General features: G+C 40.5%; 1 protein-coding gene across 2 annotated transcripts; it reads left to right on the top strand.

The window, feature by feature from the left end:
* The first annotated feature begins 4642 nt into the window (after positions 1 to 4642).
* Positions 4643 to 9283, top strand: LOC120795926. 2 transcript variants are annotated; one of them, XM_040138210.1, is made up of 6 exons: positions 4643 to 4791; positions 5743 to 6983; positions 7100 to 7251; positions 7522 to 7622; positions 7954 to 8053; positions 8172 to 9283. In XM_040138210.1, exons 2-6 carry the CDS (start codon positions 5745 to 5747, stop codon positions 8299 to 8301), a joined length of 1722 nt encoding a protein of 573 aa, XP_039994144.1. In that variant the 5' UTR covers positions 4643 to 4791; positions 5743 to 5744; the 3' UTR covers positions 8302 to 9283. The 2 variants fall into 2 exon arrangements, with proteins under 2 accessions (XP_039994144.1, XP_039994145.1); XM_040138211.1 differs by lacking the exon at positions 4643 to 4791 and adding an exon at positions 4818 to 5061.
* The last annotated feature ends 3824 nt before the right edge of the window (positions 9284 to 13107 follow it).

Raw genomic sequence — 13107 nt, 5'->3', positions numbered from 1 at the left:
AACAGAATTTTTTTCCAGGGGTATCCAAACCTTTTCATGCCACTGTATATACTAACCATAAGGGATAGTACAGACATGTACTAACCCTTATGGATCTACTTGTGGATCAATAAAATATTTAATTTTTTGTGTGATTTTGCTGATTCATTAAATAAATTACGATACAGAACAACAACTTTTGGGTTTTGTGAAACAGCCCCTTCTCAATTTAATTAATTGATTGTAGAATATTGTATTATATTCTGTAATGTAACAGTTATGTTGTTGCAGCACTTTGTGCAAGTTTATGCTGAAAATGAGGAAGTTCTTGAAAGTTTTTTTTTCTCCCACCACTCCCCCATTTAAGTGAGATGCATTTTTAAATTATTATCAAGGGCTGACTCAGTCAAAAATCCCCGCTGAAAGATTTTTCCTCTTCAAATTTAATATAGACCTCTGTGGGTTCGAGCAAAGTTTGAGAGGATAAACCTACCAGTACATTTGGAAATGTGGTATATGATTTATCTGTTTTTAGCTCTGTTTTTCAAGTTAACTTTCATCCGGTAAGTTACAATAAAGCATAGGCCTACTTGAGTATTTGCATATTTCCACCAGTTTCAGTTTTAAAGGTGTTGTATACGCTTATCCAATGCGGATGTCTGATATGACACACATGCAAATGAGCCACTTTTGGGAAGATATTGTGATTTCAACCTGTTGACCAAAGGTCAACAGGGGTCAACAGGACTAACTTTAAGAGTAGCAACTGTAGCACATGTGCCAGAATTCAAATGAACTATAGAGAAACTGCAAATGTAAAGGGACAATAGATATTAGTTTTTAGCTTGACAAGTTTATTTTTCCTCATACAACACCAGTGTTTAGAGAACCTTCACCATTGCTTGAAGAAAGAATATATATATATATATATATTTATTTAAAGTAAACTTCTTGTAACAACCTTAATTAGTTAATTTTTCTAATATGTCAACTGATTAATACCAGACACCCAATCTCCTTATTGGCAAGCATGTATAGCCTACAAAAAACATTAGAGTAACTTTAAGTACGGTTGGACTAATGGTCATCTAAGACCTTTGGACTCCATTGTGGAGTAAAGGTGGAGGTCCCTGACATCAACTATTCCTCCCCTCTGTCCTCCTCCCTTTGCCGCTGATTCGAAGACATAGACCATGGGACAGCTACCACCGGTTGGTTTCAGGCTCAAAGTTTATAAGAATTAAATGAATATTCATATACACAGCTTTTTTTTTTTCTCAGCCAGTATATACAACTGGTGTTTTTGTTTAGTGTGTTCATAACAGGTCGTTATTGGCATAACAAGGTCTGTATGGCTGCGTAAAACAAACCGTGGCTGTGGATTATGGGGACAGTGAGGGAGATGAGATGTGGTGTTAGCAAGAAGTCCTTGTTTTCTGTGGTCAGATGATGCACAGCAGAGAAAAAACTCAGACCAACCCACAGGCAAAACGTGAACTGGCCCTAGTAAAGAGCTGAGCAGCAGAGGATCAGCTCATATGTTGAGCCTGGTCAGATTTTGTTGCTATACGAGAAACTGCACTGCCCTCTCATGGCAGTAGACATGTAGTTACATGCAATCACGTCTAATGCTATACTGTATAACATTAACTCACCTTCGAACCCTTGTTTGACTGGGTGACAAGGAAAAAACTCCTCATTGTCATTCTACAGTTTGATTGATCCCTGTGCTTCATGGGGCAAGTTGGTTTTTTGTTTTTGTTTTTTTTATTTGGCCACATCTTTAAATTGTGGCTTTATTTTTTATCACGGGTGTTTTATTAACAAATAGCAATGTTACTGTGTTGCATTCATAGCTTATGCTCGTACATACCCCCAGGTCCTGGACATTGGGGTTAACCATCAGGATCGAGTAGCTGTCCCCAGACAAATGGGACCAAGAGGACACAGACTTCACCACACAGAAAGACACTTTTGGGTGCTAGAGTGAAGCCTCTGCTAAGAAGGGGAAAACGGGGAAAGATGAGAAGTTTGTCAAACATTGTGGGAAACTGAAATGACAAAACACACTGGTAACATCCATGAAATAAAAATTACAGACATAAAATGTACGCTTGACACAATTATTGTCACCCTTTTGAAGTTTAAATTAGTTCCTCAAACAAAATAAAAAACAAATAAGACTCACCCGTGCTCAATTTTCAGTGTTCACATGACCTGAATTAACCAATGAATGATAGTTTTACTGCATAAAAAGGGCCAGATTGTTTCCAGTTTCTTTTTCACAGTGGTGAAGAGCTTTCTGAGAGCATCAGAAATGCTATTATCAACAAACAGAACAATTCCAAAGGCTCAAGGCAATTGCCAAAGATCCCTGTTTCAACTGTTGGTACTGTTATCAAGAAGTTTCCCAGTCATAAAACTGTTAAGACTTTTCCAGGACGTGGTGCTAAGAAAAAAAGTCAATGAGAGAAGTCTGCAAAGGTTGGTGTGGATTTTGGGGCAAAAAAAACCCTAGGCAAGACATCTAAAGATCAATCTGGAGTGGTGGCTCCAACCTGTACCATGCGCCGCACACCAAACCAAGTAGGGCGCCATGGGCGAAGGCCAAGGAAGACACCGCTATTGAAAGAGAGGCACAAAAAGGCAAGAGTAATGTTTGCAAAAACTTTTATAGATAAGCCACAGTCTTTCTGGGATAAAGGTCTATGGACGGATGAATCCACAGTTGAGCTCTTTGGGAACAGCACATCAGTTTGTTAATAGGCGACAAAATGAAGCCCATGAGGAAAAGAGACCCTACCTACAGGAAAACATGGTGGAGGTTCTATCACGCTGTGGGGCTGCTTTGCTGCCTCTGGTACTGGAGGCACTGAATGTATCAAAGGAATGATGAAATCAGAACATTACCAAGGCTTTTTGGAGCGAAATGTGTTACCCAGTGTCAGAAAAACTAGGTTTGAGGGGAAGGTCTCGGGTCTTTCAGCAGGCGACCCAAACGACCAAAAAGGACCCAAAGAACACATCCAGCAGCATAAGTGGTTGAAAAGGAAAAGATGGAGTGTTAAAAACAGTCCTGACCTAAATCCCATTGGAAACCTTTGGACTATTCAAGTTTTTTTTTTAATTTTCCTTTATTCAGTAACCTTTTGTAATTTCAACCAGGACTGTATATGAAAGTTCACAGTGAGATATAACTGTTTGGAACAGCTCACTAAGTGTGGTAAGGTCAACATGGGTGCTGTCACATATTTGGTTTACTTAGAAATGGGAATAATCTAACAGAAAAGGAGGGTTTTTATTTTCTAATACAACACTATTCTTGCACTCAACACTCCGTCTTTACCAACATTCATGTAAGGGAATTCAGTGTCATTATGCATGCCAGTCAGTGTTCAGGCCTACAGTGTATACAGTGCCTCTATTCGCTCTCTGTGACTTTTTCATATTCTTTTGTTTTACAGCTTTGAAACAAGATTGAGGCAGCGAACAATTGAACCACAAAGAGTAAATGAGATGATTTTTGGTCTTGATGGTGGCTACAAGACAGGTGAGTCAATTCAGACAAATTGGAACATTCGAAACCTTTTGCACTGTATTCCAGGATGGTCACGAGTGACCAAAAGACCAGTCTGCGTCATCTGAGAATGCTTTGTAATCAGATTGAGTTTAAGATTGAGGCAGTGAACTATTACTCCTTAAGTAAGAATTTGATTCCAGTCTTGATGAAGGATGAAACTCCAACGACAAAAGTTGATCACTTTTGACCTATTTTAAGGTGCTCCCATATTCATTGTCTTCACACACTATTCCCTGGGACTCACCAGCATTTGGACTTTCCGAATTGTTTTTGTCAATTACCCGTTATGGATCTTTATCTTTAGTTCAGCATTAGTTTTTAATCATGTCAACAAGCCTCATGAATTGTCTGATTCATAGCTGTAAAACAAAAACATGAAGTCCAATATGGAATAGTTTTTATCTGCACTCTACCACTGTGTGTTAAGTTAGAATGCTCCATTGCTCAAGTTTACTTTTTTCTTTTCTTTTTTTTTTCTCTGCGTTCTTCTCAGTGTCTTTGGAATTCTGCAAGCAATCTATTTGTTTTGCACCTTTTACTCAGAATGTAACTCACGCAAAACGTGGAAGGATTTTCTTGGCAGCGAAAGCTCTGAACTTTTTTTGACTTCTTCAGAACTACATCTGGATGAAAATAATAGTGCAGCCACCGCCAGATAAAATCATAGTAACAGCTGGCAACCATGTAAAACTGAAAACTAGAAGGTTTTTGTTTATACCAGTGATCATAATGGGACAGAGCTGAGTCTTAAAGTAAGGACAATAAATATTTGAAGTGAGTTAAGCTCACCAGCGGACAGTCAATTACTCTTTGCATTTGTGACCAAGAGCCGTAGTGCTGATAGTGAGACTGTATAACGTGATACGTGAGGTTAATGCAGGTTGCTAAAGTAAAACCCCTATGTGCAAATAATATACAGAAGCTTGTCTAATTTTTTTTTTCATGTGTTACTGTGTTTTCAAGACACTAGTTAGGTTTTCTCTTTTTATAACAGCAAGCAATTCAAATGCACTCGAACTTAATATGGCTGCTAGGCTTAAAAATGACATGTTGACGACGATGCAGTGGGCCGCAATCGAGACAAAGCTTCGAACCTGAACAGCGCCCCCACCCCACGTAACCTCCGCGTGCACTGCCCGGCATCGGGCGCCTGTGCGCGTGGCCGACAGACCGAAGCGAGTGAGAAGAGTGGCAGTTGGCCCTTTTTTAGATTTGCCGACTTTCGAGAGGAGGTAAGTTCTTAGTTCGGTGCCGGAAAATTCTGGTAAAGACTTGACATTGAATTCAGTTGGCTGGCGTGAGCTTAGCTAAACTTACAGCTCAAATGCTCGGTAACGTTGACGGAGTTAGCTAGCTATCGTTAGCTAAAGTCTGAATTGCTAACGTTAATGCCCGCCGAGTATTTCTGCCGTTGACAGTCACCTTCAATGTCCACGAAGTTTGCTTAGCTGGACGTCGGAAACATTTACGGTAGCGGCAGGTAACGCAAAGATAAAAATAAGGTGAACAATTTAGCAACTTCTCCAATTTTAAGTATTTCTATCACCAGGCGTATTAAATGTTTGGGCTTTAGCTAACAGTGAAGGAACCAATTTAACACTAACCATGAGTTAACTCCCCTGACAATTAGATTAGCTGAAACTTTTAGCTTCGTTCCAGAAAACTAGAAGGTGTCCGTAAATTTAGCGGGGAAAAAATCCACTGTGTGTGTGTAGTAATATCACCTAGTTAACGTCTTGTTTTCACTTGTCGCACTCCATTAAAGCTTATGCTAACAATGACACAGGTTTTTAAATCTAAGACGTTATAGTTTAGAGAATGCGCCTTTTACTTGCCACGTAAATAAGAGGTCGGGCATCATTTCAACATCTTTTCATTTAAATCATCCCGACAAATTTGATTTGTGTTTGAATTTTTTTTTTTTTTTTTTTTTTTTTAAATCTTCGAATTGAATATAAAACCCTGTGGGTAATATGGTTTAGGGTTAGGTTTAGAGTTTCGGTTAGTCATGTCACCTAAGGCATAACTTCAGTTCTGTTCAAAAATAGCCAACAGTGTGTCTTGCTCGGTTTAAATCTGAACATGCAATAACATAAGTGAGGCTGAAGCAAGATAGTGTTGTCGGAATATTTAACTGGTGATCTGATGTCATGTGTTTTTTTGTTTTTTTTATCTTCCAACAGACATGGATAAAAAAGCATACTCAAAGACCACAATTTTCAGTAGACTCAATCCAGCCAAATGTGAACACTTGAAACCTCTGTCTGTATATTCAAGGATGATCACTTGTGACAAAAAAGAGTGTCTGCATCACCTGAGAGAATTTTCTAATCCATTTCTAAATTTTAAAATTGAGTTGTTGAATAACTCGGTGAAAAAAAGGAAATTAGATAATTCCTGTCCCGATGACGGTTATGAGTCTCCAGCAAAAAAGTCCATTAACCCAAAGGCTTTATCCCCAGACCTCGGGTGCTTCATGGACTACTGCAGCCCCCCTGCAAGACAGGATTCAGTGTCCCCATTTGCCATCTCTGCATTGTTAGATAAGACACATACTATTAGGAGTGAAATAAAAGATACTGCGAACTCTCAGCTACACTCTGAGCATGTGGAATTTGGGTCCTCAACAGAGCCAGGGTGTAATAAGAGGACCGTGCCACAAAGTTTTAAGTTAGAAAAGCGGGTCTTAAATCTGGCACCTGCATTTGACTGTGATGTTGACGACATCTTGTGCCTCAACCCCGTTGGCGCACATTCTGCAGGAGGATTTTCTGAAAATGTAGAGAGCTGCAAAAGTATCAACACATTTCAAAATAAGCCAGTTTTAATTCCCACTGTGGCACACAGACAGGAATTAGACAGAGGAGACTGGCAAGTGGAGGAAGGACGAGAGGAGCTAAAGAAAGAAATGTATCTGAATGTAAAAGTTGACCAAGATGATAAAGGATATTTCTCCATGTCTTATATAAAGGACCTTAAAACAGGAAAGAGCCCCCCTCAGTCAGAATACCCTCCGATGCCTACAGCTACCTCTAGCCCCCTGCACAGGATGGGTGAGGTTGAGGGGCCACAGGAGCAATGCTATCCTGAAAGTTCATCTGAACAAGCCATGCTGTCTGGACAGCATGTTTTCTTCTCATTTAGTGATTTGTATCCCCCTGTTAGTGGGCCACCACTGGAGTCTGTGAACTCAGTTGTATATTCTTTAGAAGGTGATGTTGAAGAGATGTGGAATATTGGTCCCCCCATATTTGAATCATCACTGTGCCACAGTGTCACGGTGAATTTGAACACTGATAGAGAGCACAGTAGACGGGAGACAGAGGAGGTGAAAGAGCCTATCCACGAGTGTCAGGCCACACTTAGTGGAGAGGAGGCCACTTTGGACACCAGTTATGAAACCACCTTACCTCTCCAAGTACAGGTAAGTTGCCTCAGCTGTGTTCACATGTAGTTACGTTTTTTTTATTGAGCTCCTATTGTACAGTATATGGTGTGCATACTACATGTTCACGCCCACAACCCCTGTGCTTTTTAAAGGTGAAATCAGTTGTGGTGGCTCCCAGCCAGCGCACCACCAGCAGCAGCAAAACAGTAGCACCTCGTCTGCCAGAGAAGAATGCTACCAAGCCAAATCCAGAGGACAGGGTTTCCCTGAGTGGCAAATGTTTCAGCAGTGGCAGGAGTCAAAGGTACTATAGTGGCTTCACCTCTAGGGGGAGCAGTATGACCATATCAAACAATCTGTGTTTACTGGTTGTAAGGGTGACCATGTCTATCCTTCATAATAGTCTCTCTTTTTTACCTGTCTGCCTTTCTGTGTCATCAGTGGCTCTAGGGCCATATTAATTGAGCATGGTTTTGATCTCACTGTGCACATACACTGCTGTCTGAAGCATGAGATGTCTTGTGTGGTTGACTGTGGTTAGGTGTGCTTGTATAGAGATATTGTCTTTTTTCAGGCTGGCGATCTTTGGCAGGGAAGTGGAGTGGGAGCGCGAAAAACGGCTGTATGTCCATTCAGTCACCAGACACATGAATGAGAATCCAGGCACAGATCATGGTATGAGCCTGAGCTCTACCAAAAACATTGAGACAGCCTTTAACAGGATTGTTTTATAGCAGTGCATTACTTTGATGCAACACTAATGTGAGAATGTGAGTGTAAGGCTGGATGATATCACCTCAAATCTATATTACGACAATTTAAAAAAAAAATTTTTTTTTTTAAATATTGAATGGCATTTTCTTGTCTCACATTCTTGGGATTTTTGAGGGGCATCTCACTTTTCACTATTCTATCCTTAACTACATGTTATAGACCGTCACAGTAAATATACATTTTTATCTTTAAATCTGTTTTTTAAAAAACAACACATTTGTGTTTTCTCAAGATGTCATGACTGAGCTTCGGAACCTGATGACACATGTGGCCGACCAGACACCAGGCAGTAATGACAGACAGTGGCAGCATCCCTCTGACCTCACAAGCAGGTACATCATTCTCATTGGGTTTCTTTATAGTTATGAGGAAGTGTGGATTTAAAACAGTCTGAAGACAGAGCTGTCTCAAGCAACATAAAACACGTTAAGTATCTATGCTTACTTTCAGGAACTACCAAAGACGGTTTGGAAACATGATGCCAAAAATGCCCCTCAATGAATGGCAGTTCAAGAACTGTACAACACACAAGCGCTTTGCCAAGGTCCCCAAAATTTTTGAAAGGAGTCCATTTCCCTAAAGTAGGGCTTGTGGACTGTCTTCTTGTAAACAGATAGCACTTAACCACGTAAGAATTCCACTGCTGAAATCCTTGTATTTTTATATATATATACATACATACATACATACACACACAGTTTTTCTGTTTTTTTTTTTCTTTTTTTCCAAACTATGCATGTACCTTTTTTATATATAAATCAATACATGTTTTAAGCGGTTTGACGCTCTGGAAATTATGCTACGGAACAAGCACTCAAGCATTTGAAGCATCCTAAATGCCTTGCCTTTTTTTTAAAGTGTATTTAAGTACGTTTGTACTTCTGCTGTTTGACATTTTGTATGTTTGTTTTGTTGTTGAGTACAAAAGTATTCACCATTCATGTTCTTTTTGGATATTAGGACAGTCTGGGGCTGTACGGAGAAGTTTACCCTTTCCTGCTTATTTCTTGCCTCTTATACTTTCAAGTGTTCCTGTTACATTGTCCACCCTTACACATCATTCTTACTGTATAGATTGGGTGGGGGGGAATAAGGTTTAAGGTACAGTACAAGGCAAAGCACAGTGATTTATGTAAGTAAATGTGCCCTGCATACACCCCTCTGGGGATTTATCTAGTCGCTGCACATTTAACTCAGGATGGAGGAAACTGGTAAAGATTTGATTGCCGCTTTTTATGACATGAAAGTCAAAACAACATTGAATTTATAATGTGATTTAATACATTTTATATGGTTGCAGGTAGAAATGGTTTAAGTTGTGCATCTCATACATTGGCAAAGCGTTTGCTGGAATTGATTGTTTATGAATGTCAGATCACCCTCATCATATAAACATTTTTCAACCATACCCTCAATAGTAATGGGGAATCCTGATTTTCCACAGACCTAATTTATTCCAAAGGTTTAATAACTGTTCACAACGAGGGTTTTGGGTTATCCTTAACCTAGGAACCCTGCTTTTAAGTTTGGCAAAAATAAAGATTTGAGTACCACAAACAGAATTCCTTTTGTACCATCTTTTTTTTTGAGGTGTCAGCAGAAATGTCCATGGTGGTTATTTCAAAACCTTGCCAATAGCCTAAACACTACCACTAGGTGTTAAATTGGAAAATGATTTTAATGATTTGTGTGACCTGACCCTTTTAATTGTAGCGTAGGAGTGAGCACAGTGTACTCTTGGCTTATTGGCGGATTCGCTGCTCAGTGGTGTCATTAAACCCTGTAACATTTTAAGGAAAGCGTGTTACAGGCGCTGAGTTGAGAACTCGGTCCCCCGAGTCAGAGCGAGGCTGTGTGTGTGTGTGTGTGTGTGTGAGTGTGTGTGAGAGAGACACTACTGCTGATGAAGTACTCATGATAAAGCCTAGCCTGTTCAGCTTAGTGTTTGCTGAATAACGCTGCATCTTTTTCAGATTTATTCTTTATTACACTACACAGCATCTGAGTGCTGCACACAGGTACACACTGACAGAAGAAAACGCAGGGAGTAAAAAATGGAACATGGAACTTATCAGAATGGGTCCCATCCATTGAATAATGCAGGTAGTTAAAGTAATCCTGTCTGTACAGATAGTGGGGCAGCCTGTCCCTGGCCAGCCATCCAGAAGGCAGAGGTGTGTGGGTGTCAGTGAAGGCCTCGTGACACATGGTGTGCAGACTGCAAGGCACGTGTGCAGCCGAACACCTCAGCACCTCTCTACACCTTCCAACAATATTTTGCCCTTACAGTCATGAGCAGGATCTCAGCAGTAAGGAGACTGTATTTATCTGACATGCCTCACAGCTCTTCTTCGGCTGTGTTGGGTTTTGTCTAAACAGACTGCACAACCAAAAACAAAAGACAGAGATGGAAGTCACGTGTGCCGGCTACAAAACCCTAGAGCCTCATTTCACCTTCTCAGCCAAACAGTCAAGAGGACTTCTCTTGTATTGATGCATAGACAAACATAAGCATAATCTAATACGGGACTTGAGTAAGATCCAAGCGATTTGTTGTGCTTTGCTATTTAAGTCTCATCGATTTCTAAGCCATTACAAATTCAGGCACGTTTTCTTACACAGGTTGCTGCCTCAACAGTAAATGCACTTGCCTGAGAACATGTTGTTGGCTGACTTTTTCAGGATGATTAATGTTTTTATAAGGCAGTAACAGTAAAACGGCAAAATCTAGGTCTGTGGTTTTTTTTTTTTTTTTTTTTTGGATGGAGAAAAGTCTGACAGTTGAAGCCTGATGAAGTCTGTGATTCACATGTATTATTCACCAAAGAAAAAGCCTGTCTCCCAGATTTTGTCAGTTTCTTTCAAAAAAATTTCACTACCCTGACTTTTTTTGCCCAGAAAGGTGTAAACAATCTCACATTTTTTTGAATGTCGACATTTGATGTTGTTCCCAATTAAGATCAAAGACAGACTTTTATGGAAAATATTACATATTTTATTTAAGCATACACAAGTAAGCATACACCATATTCTTCATAATAGAAGTCGTGTAACCTTGTGCATAATAGTTAAACCATGCTAGCCCTCATTAAGCAATGACTGCTGTACACTTCATACAATGAATATAAATATGATAGCACTAATAAAGCAGTTCATTTTTCTAAACCATGCTTCTTCGTGGATCTCATTCATATATTTCTATAACCCCATAAGGAAAAAATCACAACTTTTCTGTCATCACAACACTGAGTTTCTGTTTCCAGACATGTTTCTAGTCTAATACAAAATACACATCGTGTAAGTTGTTTTTAAAAAATCCTGTGACTCTTTACTGCCCTGGTATGTCATTGCAAAATAGTCCATTACAGCTACCAAGCATATTTTTCAGGCATTGTATGGTAGATACAGTAGCTTGAGAAAACATCTTGGGCCTCTGACACTGAAAGAAAGTCCTCAGTGTGTTAAGAGTGGTTTGACACCACCGGGCTCAAGTGGAATGTTGAGTTCTTACATTTGTCACCATTTGCTGAGTGCGATCAAAAGAAAAAGATCTTTCATCTGCGGTTGACAGATGTATACTTAACCTGTTCTCGCCAGAGGCATCAGTAGCGGCTGGATGTCCTCACAACAATAAACAGCTTGAAGTCCATACGGTCACTTTGTTTCTTTACCAGTAGGAACAGTCCCCCTATGGCTGGCTGAGAAAACTGCACTGTGCTACACCACCAGGTATGAAACGGTTGGACTCTATACCCGGATATCTTCCACTGAGATCCACCCAGCATGTAAGACCTCTGTGTCTTGTTTATGATGGTCACTGTAAATCTATGTATAAAAGGAAATGATACTCCAAAGCTGTTTACCGTCAAACTCATATGTGGAAGAGCTAACTGAAACGCATCGATTATATGCAGAAGCTGCAGCCCTTAAAGGAGTAGTCCAGCATTTTTGGGAAATTTGCTTATTCAGGTTTCTTGTAAGGAATTAGATGAGAGAATCAGTATGACTCATATGAGCTATCTATGTCCAGTCAGCAGCTGCTTAGCATAGCTTAGCATAAAGACTGGATACAGGGGAACTGATAGCTCTGTCCAAAGGCAACAAAATATGTTTTCTAGTCTTTATACTAAACTAACCTAACCAGCTGCTGGTTGTAACTTCATATTTATGGTAGAGATATGACACGGGTGTTTTAATTTTCTCATCTAACTCTGCAAAAAAGTGAACAAGAAAAGTGTATTTCCCATAATCTCAGACTATTCCTTTGACAGTATAGCTGCCACACAACCTGCCACACAAGTTGTTCACAATAGCCCTCAATTTAAATCAGTAAGAAGGAATACATTATTTATAGTGGCAACATGGGAATGTACCATGATCTGAAGATGACTCCGTCACACTGAGTTTAGAATCAACATTATTCAGTCTAATCTGTGGCAGCTTTAAAAGTAATTCTCTTCCTTTTTTTTTTTTAGCTGAAGTTTTACTCATTTAAGCGACTGCAGAGGAGGGAAGTAAATGAAGAATGCCTACAGGCAATGCTGTTGAGAAATATGATGCTGGCAAATTTAAGGCATGGTCCTAGTTCAAAGAAATCATCCGGAGGCGGGGGGGGCAATCATCATTATCCGTTACCGTGTGGATGGATGCCAATTGATTGGAGAGCCCGCTACCGGTGCAGTGTTCCCGGGGGAAAATGGATCCGGCCTTCAGCCGCACAAGTCGTGGGTTGAAGTACTGATGACTCTGGGTAATGCAGCAGAACAATGTTCCGAGGCTTCGCCAAGTTTGTACTGGCGACAACTTAAGCGCCTGGGTGAATCGGTCAGAGGGGGCCCCACTCCTCCCTTTTCCCCACTCAGTGACTGTACCTTCGAAAACACCCACTTTAGACCCACTCGAGCCTCTGACATGAGCCAGCGCCCATTGGAGGAGCGACACCTTGAGCTTTCCCACCCTGCTTCAGAGCGGGACACGAGGGAGACGGGCCGGTGGGGAGGGATGAAAGCCCGCCATTGCGTTAGTCGCCATTCTACCCACCCGTAGCCTTCATCGCGCTCCCGACCGCCTTTGCTGCCGGTCTCTTTACTACACTCAAGTCCGTGGGAGCTGTGACCCGGTATGCCTGTGCGCACACATGTATTTGTCTATTTACAGTAAATGACTCGCAAAATGAGATGGGAGTCGCTACAAGAACGAGAGTGTTTATCGCTCAGCCTTTCATAGAGATTACCGGCGGCTGAATGGCTGTTAACCATTAAATTTGGATGATTATTTAAAATATCCAGCACTTTTAAAAAAAAAACAACCATTTTCCTCATCAAAAAGAGTCCTTTCTTGTTGCACAGAAACAGCACAGTGGCATAATGTAATACAAACACATAAT

Source organism: Xiphias gladius, chromosome 10 (assembly GCF_016859285.1).
Source record: "Xiphias gladius isolate SHS-SW01 ecotype Sanya breed wild chromosome 10, ASM1685928v1, whole genome shotgun sequence".
Lineage (NCBI taxonomy): Eukaryota > Metazoa > Chordata > Actinopteri > Istiophoriformes > Xiphiidae > Xiphias > Xiphias gladius.
The sequence above is the reverse complement of the archived record's forward strand: the minus strand, read 5'-3'. Positions and strand labels throughout refer to the sequence as shown.